Here is a 23,269-nt window from a genome sequence, read left to right as displayed (position 1 = left end):
ACGTACATGTAAGATATACACATATACACATTTGTTTAAAACCACCAAATGAAGAAAGTGTGAACACCAATGGTTTCCCTCAGACGACAGTCTATTTCTAAACTTAGCCAAGAAGTTATGGTTGTCCGAAAAAAAAAACTACACAGAGTTTTGTTTTTTGGCAGTTTTAATTTTAAACCTAACCAAATAAGATTCTAGCTCTTAAATGTAACCACTTAGTTTGGCTATCTAAAAGCCTGCAGCTTTGCAACGATCACTAGCTGTGGTTGCCTCCGGTGAACATGTCAACCCAGCGTGGTTAAAAAGAAACACATCTAGACTAAATCCTGGTGAAGGAATTGTCTGTCTGCATATGCACCTGAACTAGAACGGTCTGTCCTACCTTGGCAGTGTAGTGGCAGACATTAGGCTGCAATAACAGCTGCAGATTGGGGTGCAGCCACAAGAATGCCACAGGTACAGGTTGGAGCATCTCATCTTAATAACTTCAACCTCCATCAAGAATAGTCTGATTACAGATGGCACGCTCATGCAGCAGCTCAGACACACATTCCAGCATTAAGCATGTTTACAGCCCGGCTTCAGTCAACGTTACTCAGTCACAGCCAGGTGGCACTGATGACAATGTCACATGCCCATTGTTTTTTTTCTGTTCTGAGACCACTGGCTTGAGAGTGCATTAAACTGAACCAATTATGAGGTATGCAAGTGAGTTAATTTACGTTTAGTAAAAGAATTATTCCACCACTGATAAAAACCAACCGAAAAGGAAAATTACTCAGAATATCTTTGGGTTTTGCCAAATACAAAGCTCCAAACTGTGGTCTCCTGGTTGGCAAACTTGTAACAAACTGAATTGTTACCCATCCTATTTCCATTCGTGGGATTTGTTGCACCTTAAAAGAGAGCCCTTTTCAGCATACAATATTTCAATGGCAGGTGCATCAAGGGGCCAACGTCAATGGACTGTATATATCTATGCAAGACCAACAGTATTTGACATTCTAGAATAAAGATGCATTGAAATTGCTTTGAGCTGTCCAAATTACCAGAACAAAAAAACTCCATATAAAGGAAAACAATTTACAATTTATCAAGCTAGGTGGGAAAATTAGAGTTCACGACTAAAACATCTCCAGACTGGAACATGTATTAGGTAATGACCGATGGGAAAGATTCTTAAAATTCAAATCTAGTTAGGCACCATGGCAAAATGCCAGATGGAAAAAAAAAGATTTAGATTGTAATGCAAACACATAAATCGGGTCTTTTCACACATTTCACAGTGCATTTTTTAAGCTAGCAAGAATATTCATACAGTTGGGGGTTAGCTTTTTAAGGCAAGTACTAAAGCGCTTCATCCTTTAGATTTTGGTTTTTCTAAAACAACTTGATGTTTGGATTAATGGTACATGCCAACACTGTGTTCTCACAAACGTGCAAGTACAACCACCTGTGTGTGTCTGTGTGTGTGGGGGTGTGTGTGAGTGTGTCAGAGAAGACATACAGTATCAGGCTGGTGTGTTTTTTATGGCCATTAAAAAGACAATCAAGTCAGAAAGCCTGCAGCCATAAACTATTAACTAGCTGAACTGATGAACCCTGCCGCTGTCTATGTGTGGGTGTGTGCGTGTGTGTGTCAGTGTGTGATCAGCATGACTGTGCTATAATGAAATCCTTCAGTGACAGCATGTAGGACAAGTGTTCCTGTTGTTATAGAGAGAGACAGAGAGGTGAGTGAGAAAGAAAGAGGGAAACTATAAAATGCAAGCAACAGAACAGGCAAGCAAGATAAATTTAAAATATGAGGTGAAATAAAGCATCCACGAAGAGGAAGAAAGAAGGGAGGAAGAAGAACACAGGGAGAGGTATTAGTGAAGTGGAAAGGGGACTCGTATTTTCAGACGTTTTAGTGCAGTAACTGGAGTTTAAATGGCACTGCTCTCACCGAGGCAACAACAAGCATGTCAGAAGTGGTTTCTGAGTGTTTTTTGCTTTAGTTTGTTCCTGTGAAAATGTTGCCATTTGATCTTCAGAAGCAATGAGATGTCTGAAAATGTTTCTGTCTGTCACTTTTCAGAGGAACTGCACTGAAAGTAAGCTGTAGCAAAAACTTGATCAGAATACTCCACAGATGATGCTTCACTAGAGGGATTTGTCTTCTGCTGTAAAGGTCTAACATCAGTGGGCGCCATTTAGAAATATTATAACTGTAAAAGGGCTTTAAATATCTTTTTTTTTTTTACCCCTAATATCACTCTCAAACAATAACAATGGGAAAAAGGAGCCATGCACCATAGAGAGCCAGAAATTACTTTTTGTTTTTCACACTAACTCTACGGATGAACTTTGTGTTAGTCTGATCTCTATTTGGTGTTTTTTTTCTTATAATTGCACCATGTTGTTATTTTACACTATATTTGAACTCCCCTTCATTTTTTGCAAAGTGTTTGCTATGATCCAATTAGTGTTATTATACTGTATATAAAATGCTGGCTGTAATTACTAACACCCCACATGTTTGTAACAGCGTATCACTACAGACAAATTTCTGGTGTGCTTCACTTACAAAGTTGAAAACAATTTTTAACAATGAGCAAAAGGATCCATGTTGAATTTTACCTAATTAAGGGTGCATATCAACCCCCCCACCCCCCAAAAAAGTCATACTCATTTGCCTTCAATTCTCCCATTTACAATCAGGCATTGTAAATGGATGAATCTGCTGGCTTCACTGAAAGCTACAGTCTATGCTTAAAGAATTCGAACCCTGGTCAGCTCCAGTCTGCATGCTAAATATTCTTGGGCAAGATACTAACCCCAAGTTACTCTGTGATGCACCTATTGGAATATGAATGTACTTACGTGAAAAAAAGCATAGAAAACAATTGCTTGTGTGAATAAGGCAAGTTGTATGAAGCACTTTGAGTGCTCAGGTAGAGTAGAAAAGCACTGTATAAGAAGCAGTCCATTATCACCTTAAGTCGACGGAGCTCTATAGCTAGATACCTCCTATCCAGATCTAATGCAAGAAGTGGAAATTTCCTTTCAGTTTACATATATAACTTTAAGATCCTCACAAACTTTGAAAGTAGTAATTAAAATGATCTTTTGAGCAGAGACACATTAAATCTACAGATGCTGCTCCCATGTCCCTCCTCTCTGGTGATCTGATTACCTTTATTTTCGACCTTTTACCCCTTTTTTCCTGCATCTGCCCTCTAATCTACCTTTACCATCATTTTATTATTTCAGTTTTGGTTCTGACTGAGAAACAATTCCTCTTCTTTGGCTATTAGTCAGATAACATCACAAACTAGTATTCATTTAAAACTGCACCAAACATTTACATCACAGGAGGAGCAACTAATACAAGCTAATCTGTGGTCATGACACACATTATTTTCATATTTCTTTAATTATGAGTTTGTGTCCATGAATCATTGCATTTAAATCACTTTATTAGGCACAGCTGTTTATCTGCTTGTTAACATGGATGTTTAATCAGTCAGTTACATGTTAGCAACTCAATGCATTTAGGCAAGTAGACATTGTAAAGATAGCCTGTAGGCAACCTCTTAGCACATATTGGGCCTCTAAGTACCAACTGAGGATTGTTTCAGCACCACAGCCTAGCTGAGTATTGTTGCTGACCGTGTCCATCCCTTTATGACCTTGGTGTACCCATCTGCAAATGGCTTCTTCCAGCTGGATAACGTGCCATGTCACAAAGCTCAAATCATCTCAAACTAGTTTATTAAACATGACAGGAAGATGACTGTACTCAAATGGCCTCCACAGTCACCAGATTTCAATCCAATAAAGCACCTTTGGGATGTGGTGGAAGGGGAGATTTGCATAATTGACGTGAAGCCACCTAATCTGCAGCAACTGTGTGATGCCATCATGGCAGTATGGACGAGCCACTTTCTAGCCACCTTGCTCAATCTGTGCCATGAAGAATTAGCATCAATATTCTACCTTTAAAAATAATGAGCATTGGCTAAACTGTAAACAGTCAATTCATTCCAGGTCACATGGGTGGAATTAAATATTTGTGGAGTAACACTAAAACCAAAGCTCTAAATTATTCTGACCTTTCTAACCTTTTAATGACATTCTTTCCACTTTTGCAGATGGTCTGTCCAAATTAAATCAAAATGATTTGCATCATTAGGCGAGAGACTGAAGAATATGTTTAAATGTTTTTTCATACTGACCATTTCAGGGAAGACCATCATCATACTTTCAACTTTTTAGTCAAGCTGTGCTGTGCTTATCCAACACTATTCATATGAACTATTTAAGTCTTCATCTGCAACCCTTACATATGTTTGTATTGTTTTAAAGGAATCTCCTACCATTGCAATGCTGATGATACACAGTTGCACCTTTCTGCTAAGCCCAACAACTCAACAGCCTCTCCTACCTTCTCTGCCATTATTAATTGGATGTATACAAATTTATTTGACAATATTATACAAAATCTCAATTCTAGTAAAATTGAGGTTCTAGTGTTTTGGACCTGCCAGTTTCTCTCAGGAAGTCACCCAGTCTCATTTACGTCACCTCAGAAATATTGCAAAAAGCAAAGCTTTACTCTCATTCAATCATCTGATACTTTTAATACACATTTTAATTTCCCCCACTTTGATTACTGTAACTCACTTTTCACGTATACTTCTTGGCCCTTTGTAGCGCATCTCCCATTGGTGCAGAAAGCAAGGCTGCTAACAAAAGCTAGCCACCACTCGCATATCAAACATATTCTTGTTTATCTTCACTGGCTCCCAGTAAAATTCAGAATCCACTTTAAAGCCCTATTATTAACACATAACGCTCTACATGAAGATGGCCTGACTTGTATATCAAACCTACTTAGACCTTACCACAGCAGCCAACTTCTCAGATAATCTCATCAACATCTTCAAAAAAATTGTTCCACACACTAAATAAAACCAGAGGAGATCAAACTTTTGACGTTGTAGCTCAGAAACTTTGGAACAGCCTCCCTCAGCCTATCAGGTCTGCTAAATCTGATTTGTGTTAATCAGCTGCTGAAAACTGATTTTTATAGGTTAGTGTTCCCTTAATCTTTTCCCCTTATTTTGTGCCACAATTTTACATCTATTTGCATTTGTATGAAAGTGCATATGCTGGAATGAATGTGTGACCCTGTAGTTCATTATGTCTGTCTTATGGAACATGCATGCTTATTTTTATTGTGTGGCTTTTACTCAAACTGTGAAGCACTTTGTAACTGTGTTCTGAAAAGCGATATACAAATAAAGTAATTATTTCCCATTCTATTTTGTAAGTCTTTAAAGCAGCCACCTGTCTGCCTCAGTATGTGTCTGTACTTGGGTCTATTTTGTGAATTTGCTTCTAACAGTGGGGTGTAGCAGTTCTGCGGAATTTAAGTTAAAGTGCAACATTCAGTGGCAAAAAGTCAAACAATTAAAAGACCTGAATGATCCACAGCATGCCACCTCCACTATTGTTTTAGTCAAATAAAATGTTCTTTCAGCCCGAAGTATTTAATCCATTTCAATTCCTTAAAAATCATGCACATACCAAACATCTTGAGTCAGCTACAGTGGGATTATATATGTCTTAAACCTTTTTCTGGCCATTAACCATTTCTTTATTCACAGTATGCTCCTGACCCCGCCATATTGTCAAGCTGTCATGTTAATTTATGTATTCCATTCATTCGTATTCTATATTTAAGAGCATGGAGGCAGCTCCAAATGGATTATATGGAAAAATGATAAGCATAGCCAAGACGCATGACTGTATTAACCATTAAAATGAGGAACAACATCCATATTTAGTGTGACTGAGGCTTTAACTTCACACTGGTTGTCATCTGTGATTAGGTTATTTATAAATTTTCCTGTTTTTAAATTTCAGCATATAAGCTTGCTTTTGAATTTATGGTATGTTTGGTTTGAGATTGTGGAAGACATTTTCTTTTCTGTGACATTTTTTTTTATGATAGCCTGCCACTCTGGGCTCTATTTCAGTAGCTCTCCTGTCACTTCAATTCACTTCAGGTCATTTCAGTTCTGCAGTTCAATATGTAGCCAGAGATGAATGAATCAATTTCACTTCACTCACTGTCTTTCTGTCTGTCCACCCGTCTCTGTGTGTTTATATACAGCATGGGATTGTTTAGGCAGAGAGTTTTCAGTACCACCAGTGAAATTTATATTCTTTATACACACCCTGAATAACACCTTTTTACACACATACACACACAAATCTAGCACAACGGTGACAAATGAGACGCCAAAAATCCTACAAAGAACATAAGAATGATTAAGCATGCAAATTTATACACACTAGCATGTTAAAAATGCTAATGAAATTTTTCAAACGCAACTGCTTCCATACCTTCTCGCTTGTTGTTGCGAAAGCATTTAACTTTGGGCAGTTTGGTGAGAAGCTGGCAGTCACTCTCTGGGAAAGAAAAAAAAAACAGCATGAGCAGAATACGAATAATAGAAGGGAACATTGTGTGCTGTGTAATGTATATCTTGATAATTTCTTTGAAAGAGTGCAGAGAAACCAAATAGCAGCTCAATGAAAAAAATGACGACAATTCAAAGCTTTAGGTTTGACAAGTTAGACGTTTGTCTAGTTGCTGTTCAGCCGGCTGTGAGGTCTCCACTGAATTTCTGAGCTGTATTTTTTTTTTTTGTATTTTGTTCTTTTTTTTTTTTTAATAATAAAACTGTCAAAAATACTCTGGTGGAAGGTGTCAAAATGAAAAGAAGAAAGCAGAAAAAATGAATCACTGGTGTACAATATGTGAGTCATTTAATGAAGTCAAGTTAAGTGAAATTAATATTAATGATTTTTAGAACAGCAAAATAGTGAATGTACTTACAATATCAATAAAGGATTTCAATACAGTTCCATTATAACTTTCAGAATAATGAGTCAAAGATTGGAAGAAAAAAAAACTAGAGAAGAAAGAGAAGCCGTCACGGCTCAAAAAACTGGAAAATGTCATGATTTAGGATACTTTGATGAGTATGTTCAGTCTTACATTCCTAATCACAATGGTGGTGGGATCACAAATGATTACTTAACAGTCAGTTTTTGTTTTTCCCTGTAAGTGTTACTGTTAAAACGTTTCTGAAATATGTTCCTGTAGTCAAATTAAAAGTAAACCATTTTTCCTCATATTAACATTCAAGTTATTTTCTGTGCTCTATTGTGAGTAACATATGGGTGCATGACATTTTCAATTTTTTAACATTATTATTACTATTATATTTTACACAATATACCAGCTTTTTCACAAATGGCTTTGTATGTGAAGTTTTGTGTATAGTGACCCTGAATGACTTAACACCTCCATCAGAGCGCTCTGACCCAGAAACAATGCCCCATGCTTGTTCCCCTCTCCACTGAACTTCTCCCTTCAAGCGGATAAAATATATGTGACCAAGGGGATATGCACTTTGATCCAACCAGAAAGGTTTTGACTCACTTTGGACATAAATTCTTCTTCTTATTTTATATGGAATTTGAAATAAAACGACAGTTTCCAAAAACTTTAAAGTTAAGACACACCCCCGTAAATATTTTTTGTTTTTATATACTAATTTGGCTCTGTGGTTCTCTCTCAGCCTGAGATGCCCTGCATGATGACAAACAAAATAACCATATAAACGGACACTAATTTTTGACAAAACTCGAGAGGTTGAGAGGCATTGAAATTTTAATTGCAAGCATTGGTGTAACAGCATCGTTGCAGTGCTAGAAATGTTTATGTGTATTACTGTTCCACGTGCCTTATTGCTGACTGGCTGCAGAACCCTCAACGTATGCACAGAAGGCCAGAGAAGGTGGAGTTATGTTAATATTATTAATTGGGTGTTGGCATCACTTCTATTTTCAGTTTGGATTAGTCTTGGCTAATATCAGCTTAGGGAAAAAGCACAGAACTAATGGGCAGTAGTATGGTCAGTTCCTGGTCTTATTTATCTTTTCTTTGTTTTTGCTAGGACTGCAAGTCCCTTATTTGTATTTGGTCTTTGTAAGCAATTCAGTTTAGAGTTTCAATTTCAGTTTCAATTTAAAACTTTATCTTCTTCTATATTAGGATCCTTTGAGGCACATACATAGGAACCGTTACATGTTTGGGGGCTTGTCCAGGATATGCACGCATAACCTCTGCACCCACATACTGTACCTATGTGAAAAAAATATAACCAGACATTTAACATAATATGACTATAAAATCAGTCATATTCATATCTGAAATCATCCACAGCATTTGTTGGGGCAGGAAGAAGTTAAGCTTAAAAACAATGAGAATAGGTCAGCTTGTCTCAGGGGCAGCTGATATCTCAACCTATGGATTCAAATAGCAAATCTCATTTATGGCTCACTTTAAGCTATATTAGTCTGCTCGTGATCTGCAAGCTGCTTTGCAACCTAACTCTATCCCAGCTCCTCATTTCAAGCTTTTTCAGCATACGGACTGTTGGCATATAAATACTGTTCCCGTTACACTATTGCTGTAATTAAGTCCTCTTCGTGGGCATTTTACATCTTTGTACCTACCTGCTTAACATTACTATTATACTGTATATTAACATCAGCAAAGGTAGAACATATAGACAGTCATTCCCTCCTATGCTGATTAGATCCAGCTACAGCTATGCTTGCTCAATTATATAAAATAAAATCTTCTTATATAAAATCTTCTTGGTCATTGTCCCCAGGGGCTGTGTCCACCATAGTGCGCATCTCATGGCCTGGCCTCTCAGCTGTTTGCAATGATAGAAACATATTTTTGACAATATGCTTTAAAAAAAAAAAAAAAAAAAAAAAAAAAAAAAGGGGGGGGCATCTTTTTTTCTTTCCAGATTTTTCAGTTGAAAAATGTTCAACTTCTCATCAACAATTATGGCCAATGCTGTCATTTTTTTAACCAGCCTTCCAATTTCAGTGGCAAAAGGGTGAGTCAAATACTTCAGTGAACAAAGATCACATCCTATTCGCACTAGTGCTGAACAATGGGGATTTTTTACTGCTTGTGTGAAAAGTTTGCAGGACGATTTAGTTTGCAGTGGGTATAGCAGGTAAACAAAAGTCACCTAGATTCACAGTTTATACAAGATATTACTTCCTTGGATATTCTGTATCATAGCAACGAAAGCGTCTTAGCTGAAAAAAATACTTCCATCTCCAGATTGCTCTCAAGCACTTGCAGCTGGCAGTTTTTAGCTGCCAGAAGAAAAAGAAATCTCTTTGGTGCAGTTTAAAGCAGATCGGATGAACAGTTGTCGAGATAAGCAAAGAACAGACATAGATAGATATACAGATCTATAGGACAGCTCTATGTGGAAACATATGGCAACAATAGTGCTTGAATGAAAGAGGAGAAAGCTAAAAGTGCAGGAGGTTAGGTGGTAGTAGCGTAAATTATTGGATTTTTTTTTTTAAATAAAAGTGATATTATAAATATATCCACTTTAGTACATTAAGAATATGCTATATAAGATTTTTATGAGTGTTTATAATCTATAGAACTGCCTCAACATAGGAGCAGTGAACAAGACAAAAACATTAAGTTGATGTGCTTGAGGAAGGTAGTTAGAGAAAAGCTTTTTATGATAGGTCAAATATCCTAAAACAAATCACCGCAAATAAGCAAAGGCAAGGCATTAAACTTATTGACTGACACCTGTGTGGGCGGCTGGAAAAGTTGTTTTCTCTTTGGCTATGTACATCAGCATGCATATGCACTGGTGGCATGGTTGTATAAGTGTATATGCAGTTTTATTAACACTGATTATCTGTCGGTTGTTGATTTGCACATCTATCTGTGGTTGTTTACTTGCATGTATCTGTCTCCACTGCTGATTGCATCTATTCACTGTTGCCTCACCTACCCCAATCATGTCTTTATAGTCTAAATCTGCTGTTATTTAACCTTCATCACTCGGATTTTCACTTCTGTCGCTCTCAGATTGGTGAGTTAGAAAAATGTTTTAACAATTGCATGTTGAAAAAACATTGGAAAATCATGAGTTATTACTGAGACACAAAGCCTGTTCTACAAAGGTTTTACGGGTTTGGGGTTCATGTTTTAACCTCCATGTTTAAAACAACCTTTTTGTATCTATTTGCTGTTTGGTTTGTAATTGACCAGTCAAACAGGCTGACTCCCACGGTGCAGTGTGATGAATCCGAAAACACAGTTTTAGCTGGAGAGATTGAAAAATTAAGCAAGAAAGCCTGATGCTATTTTGATGATTATGTAGGATTACTTATCACTTTTAGCTGAGGAATTTGAGCACATGTGTGTACTATAGACTGTATATTAAAAAAACAATTCCTGTGCCTTAAAATGTAATTAGTTTATTAAGTAAATTATAGCCCGAATTATCAAAAAGCATGTTAAAGTGGGCATACAGTGTCCTCGGTGTCATGGTTGGCTTCACCCGTCACTTGTCAGTACAGTCTCAAAACATATAATGGGTGATAGCTAAAGCCATCTTTTATTTACAGTGTTTCCTAACATTGCGAACAAATGCACACATGACATGTTGAGTGTTTGAATATAGATGTTCTGTAGACTTCTTTCTTAAATGTTATAAAACACTGAAATATTTTGTATCTGCCCTTGTTCATTATGAAAATGTAATAATGTAGAGACGACATATAAATTGGTTTAGCTTCTGGATTGCTTTGATTAATGATAATGGAATGAAGAAAATATAAGAAGAATATAAGAAACCTTTAATTAATCTAGCTGCTGCTCAAGGCATGTTAGCATTACATTAAATGCTGCTGCTCAAGGCATGCATTAAGATTTAGGCATGGCTACAGGTTACTAAACTTGCAACAAAGAACATGTACTGTGATGCATATAGCCTAAATAAAAAAATAAATAAAAATGAAAAAACAAAATTCTCACGAGGCGTTTTAAAGAGACTCTTAGCCGTGAGTAAATGGTTAGAAAGTCGTTAATGTAATATAATTTCTAAGAACATCTGAAATTATTGATGCTTTGGGGAAATGGCTCTTGGATTTCAGAAAGTTCACAGAATTTTACTATCATCCTATCTTTAAGATGCTTTTGGGAAAACAGGCTGGAATTGCAATGTGACAAGTTGATCTTCAAAACACTCAGCTGCCACATATCGTTAAGTGAAAAATCTCCCTGCGCTGATTTTGATCTCATTCATTTTTAAAGAGGGACTCTGAAGCACTCACTGTGGTTATTTTGTCTGCTACGTGCTCATTAAGCCTGAAAAGGGAAAAAAAACACCTAAACACAAGTTTTTTGTTGGTGCCTCTATCATTTTCTTAAAAATTCTTTAATTGTGACTTAAAATTATAGTGAGGAACATAACTACACTTGAAGCAGTTGAGCAGCCTTTAAGAATAAACTGTGTGTCAGTGAAACTGGAGAAAGCTGCAGGAACAAATCAAATCTTATCAGGCAGCTTTAGCTTCTCCTGAAGCTGCTGTTTCCAATGTAAACCATGTAGTGTTCAGCTGCCTGTATATTTGTGCTTTTCTTATCACTGCTTTACTCCCTGACCATAAAAACCAAAGTGCAGACACTTTTTCATATCATATCAAAGTCTGCTGGCCAGAATTTATTTCCTAGCAGGAGTGGACAGAAAACTGAAAACTACAAACGACTGCACCTCTTCCAAGAATGTTAACATACTATCTCACTAGGTCTGCAGTAACATTTTGAAGCTATTTATATTTGACTTCCATTATATTCTGCTCTGGGACATACCGTAGTTTTTATTCCACTATGCTTCTATTAAAATATAGTAAATTAAAAACAAATCGTATGATCCTGAAATATTAAGCCATTTTACTACCCCTAGTAGTTATAATTAACTCCACTATGACCAGCTACAGCATTAAACCGTGGCTGCACATTCATTTGACACCAATAATGATCCAGTGATTGATATATTACTTTGAAGAACCCTTTTGCTTAATGAGCACTTTAATTTTTAATCTTTAGGGGAACAGTAGCAAAAATAGGTCCCTACATAAATACTCTGATCATCTCACTTTTAATTATGCAAATCAAACTGATTTATAGGACCAGGGACCATTTAGATATTGTATACCCATTAAACACTGGACATCAGATAGATGTACACATATCTACACTGGGACCCAGTGGTCCATGACCAATTCTGGACATCTATATGACATCCAACTTGGTCCACAATTTGGACGTCCAACCATGACCCAACCTGGACGTTAATATGATGTTCAACATTTGAACTTCAGACTGGATCATTTTTTGGGACGTCATGTGGACGTCTATGACAGGTGCAGGGAGCTTACATGGTTAAGTAATGTAAGATTTTGTTTTATTTACAAATATCAACATTGTTGTTATCAACATGTCACATGTGAATACAGATTATTTATAAAGAAACTATTTATTAGGTGTTAGCCGATTGATTTTTTTTGTTATTTTATATTTTCCTTTCTTTAACTGGTTTATTTATTTTAATTAATCAACTTTTTTGTAACCAGATTAAAACTGTTGAAATCAATGTTAAAATGTAAAATAATAATAGTATTTAGTATTTAGAAGAATGTTGGAATTCCTTTTAAAAGAAGTACAATGTGTTTAATAAGTTTAAAAGAGCATTTGCATTATATATGGTTTGTTTTTATTTTAGTGAGGCCGGTTTTATTGTGAAGAGGAATTTCTAAAGGACATCACTGCCACGTCACTTTGTGGGTATATAGTAAAAAAGTATAAATATAGAAATATAGGCAATACAAAGGATTCAAATCATGGTTTTAGATAAACAAACTTTCCATAGACTCACTTGTTTCTGTGTGATTAACCATATTTTTAATTTATAGGATGCCAATTAATGGACATCATGCATTTCGTCCACACTGTAAAAATGTCACCTTAAATTACTTTATAAATTAAATTAACAAACAGGCTTTGAGAGTAGAGTTTTAAGTTGTAAGCTTAGGCTTAGTAGTCCAGACTTGTCTAAGTAACTGCTTGAATTTAGCTTTTACCGTAGATGAGATTAATGGCAAACTTATTTTGAGATTGCAAATCCCAAAGTCAAAAAAGGAGTGATGAACTCTTCCTCCTCGTGGGATGTTGTACTTTATCTATCAGTTGTTACAAATGCCTGTAGCCTTTCTAGCTTATAGATCTCTAGTTCTGATTATGTTAAAAAAAAAAACTCAGACGTTTTCCAGCACTACTATATTTTTTTAAGGGTGATCAAATTACAGTTACTAAAAAAAGCGCAATAGTATCATTTCTTGGTAATCAAATACATAAAACATCATATGACACTATATTTTTGTTGATTAATTTCCATTTGGTACTCTTGCATGTATTTGGGGCAGCAGAAGGACTCATATGCATTCATTAAAAATGAAAAATTAGTTTTCAATATCACACATAGATACAGGGGTGCAGGGGGGCAATAGCAATATCTGGCATTTCAACCTTGCTAATGGAGAAGCTGGAGACTGAAGCTCCAACCATCCAGTTAGTCCCAATTTAAGGGAGAAAGAACTAACTCAATGGTATAAACAGAGCAAAATATATTAGGTGCCCAATACACACAAACAATACTTATGTGGATGAAATCATTGTTGATTTTGGACTTTTCATTGGATTTGTTTATTCGTTGACTATATAGTGGGATTACTCCATCCACGACCTACGAGAAGAGGGGGTGCTGTAAACATGGCCTTGTTCTAACTTTTTTTTAGATGTGTTGCTTTCATCAAATTCGAAATGACCTTATTTGTTTTTTTTAAATGGCACAGTTTAAACCTTTGATATTTGATAAATATAATATATTGATTTTTCTATGATCTATTGTGAATAAGGGTTGTGAGGGATTGCTAGAAGTTGCCTGCTGTTGCTATTGCTTTTCACTAAATGCTGGTAGTTTCTTTCAAACATGCCAAATGATCTGCAAACACTCTCCGACCACTTGTAAAGAGTGTGATGCAAAGCAGAATAGGAGACCTTTGCCTTCAAAGTAAAAGTTACACATTTTAAATGGGTTGGTATCAGAGGTGAGGCACATCTTTTACTTTGAAGGTGAACATACTCAGTTTCTGTTTTGAATCAAATTTCTTTTTATTTTTTGAATGTTACAACTGCTTGTTGTTGCTCATAGTTTGTCTTTTACACAAACTATGGGCAATCTGCTAGTGACCAAAGCAACAATGACGCCAGCCAGCAACCACTCAGCCACTAAAGCCTAATCCTTAAAAATCTGTCCACAGACAGATATAAAAACAATGCTATTTGTGAATTCTTGTTCTAGTTACAAAGAGAAAACAATGGCAAGCTGTTGTGGCTGATAAATATCCTTAGAGTCTGATGAACTGAAATCTCTTAATGTAAATAAACGTTTTCCGGTCTGTTTGATATAGTTCACTAGGACTTTTTGAACCTCTGGAGATGGACTGGGCACATCTGTGGACGAGATAGTGTTCACACTGTGAACGGGTCTCCTTTCTGACCCAGAATGAAGTTTCTTCTCTCTTTTTTTAAACTCCATTTTAATCCTGAAGCTGTGGACCCAGCTGCTGTGGACACATTCCTCCCTCTGACCTGTTTTGTAGGTCTCATCTTTGTTATCTCTGACCTGGAAGAAACCAGGCATGTGTGTATTTGCAGTGTGTATATGAATGTGTGTGTCCAGCTGCAGCTCACCGTCGTCACTGAAGTCGTCCACCAGAATGATCTCATAGATGAGATGAACTGGAGTCCTGTTTAAAACACTGGAGAGAAGACAAAAAACAAACAAAACAAAAAGTGATTTAAAATATTAGTCAGTTTGCACAAACATAAATAAGCATTCAAAACAAATGCATAAATGCATGGCAAAATACCAAAAGCTGACAAGTAAATGCCAACCTGCAGTGATGCAAACACACACAAACGCACACACACACACTCAGGTGCTCATGAATCCATTATGTACGCAGCACACGCCATACGAAACAACATATTGAAAATGTCAGCCCAAATTCCTGTTATGAAAATGTATGACGTGTCACCTCTAAAAAAACTATTTCATTAAAGAGGAAGATTGAAACATAAAAAATTCATAACTTTTACTGGAAGAAAATGAGAAAATGTGTTTTGTTCTGGGTGGGTTTCTGCTCCATTTTATTTCATTATTTCTACCGTTCAATAACCTCTGCGTTCATCATGTCCTCTGGAGAAGTGTAAAAAAAAGGGAGAAAAGGAGACGAGGATGAAAGGGAGAAAAGGAGGGATGGATTAAAGTGGGAAAGGAAGTGAAGAAATGGGAGGATGGAGTTGATAAAAAAAGAGGATAGAAAAGTGAAAGAAATGAAAAGAGAAAAATCAGGGAGGAAGAAGGGAAGAACAGAAGTATGGTAAGGGGGAGACAGGGAGCGAAGGTAAAAAGGTACAAGAAAGTACATGAAAGATGAACAAGTAGAAAATCGATGGTTGAGGATCACGGTTGAGGGAACGGGGCAGAGGAAGAAGGGAAAGATAAAAGAAAATATTAAAAAAGCAATAGGGAGAGATTAAAGAGTGTAAATGAAAGGGGGAAAAGAAGGAAAGGTGAGAAGAAAGGAACCAAATGAGACAGAAAAAAGGTGAAATGGAATGAGAAAGGAAAGAGATCTGTTCCTTCTTCATATTTATCCTGTTCCAAAGGATGAATATGGAAAGAGATACAGGCAGGGGTGGAAAGATATGAGGATGAAGAGAGAGCAGGAATGGGAAGGGAGAGTAAGTGGGGGAAAAGGGTGAGAAAGTTTAAATATGAAAACGAAAGGAAGATGAGGGAAGAAAAGAGCTAAAGGAGGGGTGAGCGAGCATGAAGGAGGAAAAGAAGGAAATCAAACTGAATTGACAGGTAGAAAAGGGTAGAAAAGGATAGATGGAGGAAAGAAAAACAGGGGGAAGGAGGAGGCAATGAGTAGGAGGGTTGTTACTTGATTGAGACTAAAAACAGGGAGGTACTGTGTATGGAGAAGAATGGCAGAGGTGAAAATTAGCAAGACACTAGTGAAGAATGGATGGAGGAAAAGTTGGTAATGTAGAGGGAGGAGGAGGTGTGGAGAGAACCTGTGTCTCTGGGGCACTGGACCCCATCAGGAGGAGTTATGGATGCTTGGAGGTAGAGGGTAGGAGAGGTGGGGCGAGATAAAAGATAATGAAGGAGGGGGGAAAGAGAGAGAGGGGGTCAGGGAGAGATATGGCAGGATAGTAAGGGAGACAAATAACCCTGATGCTAACTCTCTCTTGCTCTCTCTCTGTGGGCTGAGGGCCAATCAGGAGAGATGGATGAATGGATTGATGGATGAGATGGAGAGAAGGGGGAGGAGAAGGAGGAGGAAAGGTGTGGAGCAGGAAAATAAATGAAAGAGGGAGAGACGGGTGGAATCAAGATGGAGGGAAAAATAAAGATGGTGAGATGAGGTGATCAAGTAGAAAGAAAATAGTGCATTTATCGCATTAGTTCCCATTAAATCACCCTGTATCCATCTATGCATCTATCTATGAAACAGATATGAATGAAAGGACACGAATCTCTTTTCCTTCTCTCGCTACAACTTTTCTTCTCCCTTTCACAACCTCCAATTCCTCTCACTAGCTTCCATCTACGCAAACACACACAGACCCACACACACACAGGAGTTCCCATTCTCTGGTTCACAGGCCACTAGCTATGAGGCTTAACCTCCCCTCAGGCGTGCTGAGGGAGAAGCTATCTTCAGCTCACAGAAAATATTATCACTGCTGACAATACCGCAGTCGGCTGCCACAGAATAGCAGCTCTATATCTGCGCCGCTCATTTCCAACACTCTATATATCAATTTTAGCTGAGAATTTTTTTTGAAAAATTTTCATTACCTACAGCCGCCATTTGGAGGGTGCTTTCATCCAAAGTGCCTTAAGAGCATGCATTTTTAAAGAGTGGCAGTTGTGGGGCCCCGTGGGAATTTAACCCCACTTTCTGGCAGTGATAGCGCTGATCTTAAATGGGTGCTACTGTATGACTGCCAGGGTGAGGGGTTCAATTCCCACAGGAGCCATGTATACAGGCTGAGAGCGTGCATGCTCTCAGAGTAGAGCGAGGCACTTTGAATCAAAGTGATAAAAGCTTCCTCCAAAAAAACGTGTCTGTGAAAGAACAAAATGAAAACAACTGTTAAGCAAGAAGAGATATTTAATAAACAGCGTATAAGAAAAAAACATTCTGTTGCTATTTCATCAGCACATTACAGAAGATTGATTATCAGGCTAAACAGACTGCACATCCTGTTCGCTAATGACTTCACTGATCAGGTAATGTCTGGAGAAATTTAGCTCCAAAGAGTGTTTGAGTCTTTGATCATGTCAGCTCTTTGTTTTCATGTCCCACCTCTAACCTTCCTATATTACACCCTGTCCGAAGCTCTGGGTTGAGTTATGACAGAATGACTATTGCGACTATTGGATAACAGCCTGCAGTTATTTGCTGTACTTTCAACAAGTATTACGCAGGTTTCCCGAGCAATCCTAGTCCATTCTTCTCTGCTTGGACCTTGGTCTTCAGTTCACCCCACAGATTTGCAGTGGGATCAAGTAAAGGCTTTGTTTTTATGCCCCTTCGTAGGTAATCAGGAGTGATGTATGCTTTGGGTTGTTGTCATTAACGATTTTTTTAATCCCGTCTGATTTCTTCTGTTTATGGTATGATGCTTTCGAGCAACAGCTCAAACTCTTGCTTAAGTTTTTTACTGTGTGTAAAGTAGAAGATAATCCTCTGTCTTAACTTAATTTTACACGTTTTGAGCATTACAAAGTTAAAGCACATTATTGCCCACCAGTGATTTGTGCATCCTTTGCTAAAATCTGAATAAAAGTTTGAAACTTCATAAGGGAATAATCATTTTGGTCTCATCTGTATTTTCCAAGACCCACTCACTGTCTCTGTAAGGTCAAAGTATTCTGTACTATCAACAAACATGCAGCAGATGGTGAAGCAGGACTTTTATTCATCTTCAAAACTCTCTTCTCACCTAGAAATGTCTTTAAATTTAGTGAGAAAATAATCATAATTTGGTAACAACAAAAAAGAAGATTCCAAATTAGAACTAAAGCTTGAGCCACATTGAAGTCATAGATATCAGTCTGTGCTGTACGCACTCATTGATACAAACACTCAGTCCACACTTCACCTTGACCACTAACTTTGTAAAATTCTCCAAAGCCTTGTCTAGTTTCAGTTGTTAAACCATTAAACCATCCTTGTTTGTGCACTAAAAACTCTCCAGGAAATGTGTGAAGTAAATACAAAACCTCCTTCAGGTTTTAGATTGTCTCGCCTCTCTGTTGCTCAGGGTTTTATACACAGCTGAGAAGTGATGCTTTCAACTGTTGGGAACTCGATTTCTTCTGCTCAGTTGGTTACGGTAAAAACACACTGCCACTCTTTCCTTCATGTGAATGGGGTCTGTGTTATATTTGAACTTTAAATCAGCTGAAGAATGTTTCCCATTACCTATTATTTTTTCTACAGTTAGAAGTTAAGAAGTTAATTTAGTTTTAACTACTATCAGGCTTTGCTTACATCAAAATTGTCCTGTTTTCCTCTGTGGAGCTTTCACCTTTTCTCCCTCTCTCTCATGCTTCAGCTTGGTTACCTCCCTCCTCCTTCCAAACTCTCTCTGCCTGATTGCTTAGCTGACAGCCGGTTCTTCTGTCCTCTACCTTGCTGGAGTAATTCATCACTCTTTTTTTCCCCACCTCTGAATCTACCGATCTTTCCATTCATCCACATCCTGCCATCTTCCTCCAGCCTATTTCTCTATCAAGGTCTCAGACAGCAATGAAAAATTTTTCCCATGGATGTCAAATATCTCTTAAATATCTCCTTAAAATATTTTGTACATCCACGCAGTATTAAAATATGTGCTATTAAATGCTGATGAATCTTTTTTAAAAACAGTATACTTTGCCCTTTTCACTGCATCTTAAATCCATCTGTAGAAAATCTCTCTCATGGAATGAATTCCTGATTCAGCCACTCAATATGTTCTGTTCTGTCTAGCCACTAGTGATGCATTATGCTATATATCTGCACCCAGTAAATACTGTCTCATCAGTGCTGATCTATCACTATACGTCTGAATCTATCAGCCTTAGTCTGAAATCAAAGTGCTAGTTTGTCCACATTAAATAAAGTCTTGTCCCCGCTAATTTGCAGAAATCTATTTCTATATTCACTAATTACATTCTCATTATGACTGTTTATTTAGAGGATGCTGTATGTATAAGCTCATCAGTGTTAATCTAATGCCTCACAGACGCAATGAATGGTATCTAGATGGAATAGCATCTCATTACTAATGATCTGTAATGTTACAGTATCATTTACATGATGAGTCTCCTCAAAAATTATTCTGAGCTGATACGGATACCAAATACATTTATCTTGGAAATGCCCTTTATTCAGCAATGTTATAGTCAAAAACAGGTTTTCCATCTGCAGGAACTTATATCTGGTACTATGGCTCTGCTCAGAATAAAACAGGTAGATATGCAATTGATTAGGTCAGAAACAGCATGAAAAGGAGTAGCTATATGGGTTCCAAAGTGGCTTGCAGATATGGAGCAGCTGTGGGCAAGCTTATTGTGATCCCTTGAGTGATTTTTTGTGGTCTGCTTAAAGTAATGCAATTCTTAAGCCTGCCTAAAATACTTTAGGGAACTATGCACATCTTTGTGTCAACTCCAGCCCACAGACAGACCAACATGGAAATATTATTAGAAATACAGTCACGTGAAAGAGTTTTCAATGGACTCTATACAGTGAGTACATCCTTACTGCTTCCATATGAATTCAGAGGGTAAGTAAATGGTAAAATGGCCTGTATTTATATAGCGCCTTTATGGTCCCTAAGGACCCCAAAGCGCTTTACATACCCAGTCATTCACCCATTCACGCACACATTCACACACTGGTGATGGCAAGCTACGTTGTAGCCACAGCCACCCTGGGGCGCACTGACAGAGGCGAGGCTGCCGGACACTGGCGCCACCGGGCAATGGGTGAAGTGTCTTGCCCAAGGACACAACGACCGAGACTGTCCGAGCCGGGGCTCGAACCGGTAACCTTCCGATTACAAGGCGAACTCCAAACTCTTGAGCCACGATCGCCCCCGAAGTAGAAGCAATGTGCAGTTAATCAAATGCAACTGTTTAATAAATCATCAAGTGTGACTCTTTCTATAATAGCACATGTTTTGGCAGTTTTACTGTAGCGGTCAGGAGTGAGGTAGCACAACCCCATAATCTTGACAGCAAACCTAAGAGGAACTGAGAAAAACCAAACAAACCCCCCCAAAATAAAAAATCATACGCTATATAAAATTTTAAAGTTTGTGACAATTAGTGCCAAATTTAGCAAAAAGTAAACACATCACATCAACATAAACAACAACATAAACCCCTCATACCAACTGTCAAGCATGGTGCTGGAGGGGTGATGACTTTGGGCTTGGACCTGAACACCTTGCAGTCATTGAACAGACCACGAACTCCTCTGAAAGCTAAAACTTGGATCTAACTGGATCATGCAACAGGACATAGTAAGGAATTTGGTGTTACTATAGCCCAGTAAAGTCCAGACCTGATTGAAATTTTAAGGCCAAATTGTGCAAAAACAAAAAATGATAAAGTCATATAGAAAATGATTACTTCATGTTACTGGTGCTAGAAGGGTCTTAGTAAATTTAGTTTTTCACAGGACTGCACAGAGTCCACTGAGAACTTTCTTTTTAACTTCACTGCATGTGTTGAAACCACAATTACAAACAAAAACATATATTTTCCTGTGAAACAAGCAATAAAAAACATTTTAAATACAGACTGTTTGTATCTAAAATAATGTTTACGTATTGGGTATTTCTATATACTAAAAACACGTGGGTTTCCTTATCTATAAAAACGCTTTAGCCCAAAATGAAAGGGATAATGATTCAGGTAGAAGTATATGACAAAGAGCCAACAGAGTGGGAGGAAGGATTTCGTAAAACAGCCAAGTTGCAGAAGGAGGCAGAGACTATAAATCTGCCTCGTCCTCCTCCTAATAAATCCTGAGTGATCAGTTCTAAAGGAAGTGATCTGGACTCTTTACTGTGCATTTTTTAGGACCACTGAATCAGAAAGTGCTGAGCTGGTGCTGATCTAGAAGTGGCATTTCTACACTTGCAGTGAGTGCTGGCTGCTGAGCAGAGCAGGATGGTTGCTTGGCTGGATTACAGACTGACTGATGGACCAACTGGGTAATTAGACAACTCCCTGAGGTTTATCTCACACACAAATTTAACACTTGACCTTACTAAAGAAAAATTCTACATTTAAACTGTACAAAAAGAAAGTCTGTTGAACTGCGATGCTAATTGTGGTTCAAAGCATCATTTAATACTACAAAAGCAAGCAAAACTATCTGCAGATGATACTTCAAACCACTGTGTAAATCATAGGTAAATACCATTTAGTATAACCTTCATACTGGTCTTGAAGACAGACTGATCAAATTCTTCCTAGTGATAATTCTGTTAGTGTTTTACATTTTTATTCGCAAATACTTAAGAAAAACATTTATTTTTGTTGGACTATAAGAACGGGGGTTTAAAACGGTGATGAGTGTCCAATGCTGCCTATAATGTTTCCACAACAACAAAATGCCCCTGTCTCCAGATTATTCGGAGTGGCAGCTTGAGCTTGAAAATATATATGATTATATGATCAACAGAAAATGGAAAATGTCCTAAAGCTACAGGAATGAGTCCCTTCTCAGCCAGTCCTTTGTTTCATTTGCAAAAAACAGCATGTGAAACAGATATGTTGATAACACACAGCGTGTGCGTGCTGCTTGGCATATGAAGGATGTAGATTAATGCAGCTTGTGTGTCATTGTGTTTAGAGTGCCCTCACATAGAGAGAAAAAATGAACCACAATCAGCGGTTAATTGAACGCATGTAAACAAAAACTCACGATAAGTGCGGGCTGGATATCAAAACAAATATCACACCCGAACATTTAATTAACCCTTTTCTCCACTCAATTAACATTCAGTGTGCAGTGATTTGGCTGAAGATGTAAAATGAATTGAAAACATAATGAACAGTGAAATGCATTAAACTAGATTTTATTTAATAGATATATTTCTTCATCTGCAACATGCTGCCACAATCAATCCCTTTTGTAGGATTTTTTTATGTCATTAAATTTGGCATTAACATAACAACCAACCTAATCATAACATACAATAACATATAACATAACATAGCAGGAATGATGATCACACGATAATATTTGTAGCTCTTTTCTCTCATTTTCCCGTTTCCTGCTGTAGCTCCTTTGTACATAATGAAACCTTTGCAGTTCAGGAGCCTGTTTTACATGAACATGCACACACAGAGCCAAAACAAACTAAATCTATTAAAAACCAAATATCCCAAAAGCTCCTCATTTTTATTTTTTCTGTCATTGCCTGTCTCTCTCTCTCTGTCTCTGTCCCTTTCTCATGCAGCCTGCTTATCTCTTGCCCAGCGGAGACAGAAGATGAGATCAATTTTCAGGATCAGACCTTGATTAAATATCGACAAGGCCTGGCTCTCCCTCAGAAAGCAACTCTTTGATCACCAGATGAAAAGCTTTCAAAGTACCCATCATTGTCTCAAATCAAACTTATTAAAGTTCGGCGTGCATACTGCCGAGCCCTAAAGCACACAAAGGTCCAAAATTACACCCCTTTGTAATGTAATTGTAGGCATTCAATACATTTTCAGTGTTTTCAGAGTCCTTGAAGCAAAACATGATTGCAGATAGTAAAAAGCAAACTTATCTCTCCATTATCAGGCTATTCAAGTTTTTTTTCTATTCTTTTTTTTCCCGCAGCTTGAATAGTGGCGCTTGAAATTAGACTTCAGTTGTCTGCCGTCTATGACTGAATGCCTCTCAAAGCCTCTTAAAAGAAAAAGTCTACAAAGTTTCACTAAACTGAAGATTTTTGTAAACTTTTCATGATCCAGTGAAGAGACAGGCACACTGATATTTTTAAGCATTTTTCACACAAAGAGTATGATGCTGAAGCTTTTTTCCAATTCAGTATTTTGACTCTGCCTGGGTTTAGTGGTACGTCCTTCCCTTCTGCTTTTCTTGGGGCAGTTTTATAAACATGTGGTATTCGTGTACTTGTGGAAATGTCTGGCAAGGTGTT

General features: G+C 37.5%; 1 protein-coding gene across 2 annotated transcripts in view; it reads right to left on the bottom strand.

The window, feature by feature from the left end:
* galnt14 (UDP-N-acetyl-alpha-D-galactosamine:polypeptide N-acetylgalactosaminyltransferase 14 (GalNAc-T14)) overlaps positions 1-23,269 on the bottom strand; it is a 198,141-nt gene that overhangs the window by 57,218 nt on the left and 117,654 nt on the right. For both annotated transcript variants that reach the window (XM_025898707.1, XM_005452386.4), the window contains exons 4-5: positions 14,723-14,790; positions 6,397-6,462 (exon numbers count right to left, since the gene is read on the bottom strand). In XM_025898707.1, coding sequence (XP_025754492.1) covers positions 6,397-6,462; positions 14,723-14,790 — 134 coding nt within the window. The remainder of the gene's footprint in view (positions 1-6,396; positions 6,463-14,722; positions 14,791-23,269) is intronic.

Source organism: Oreochromis niloticus, linkage group LG15, assembly GCF_001858045.2.
Source record: "Oreochromis niloticus isolate F11D_XX linkage group LG15, O_niloticus_UMD_NMBU, whole genome shotgun sequence".
Lineage (NCBI taxonomy): Eukaryota > Metazoa > Chordata > Actinopteri > Cichliformes > Cichlidae > Oreochromis > Oreochromis niloticus.
This window is presented reverse-complemented; position numbering and strand designations above follow the sequence as displayed.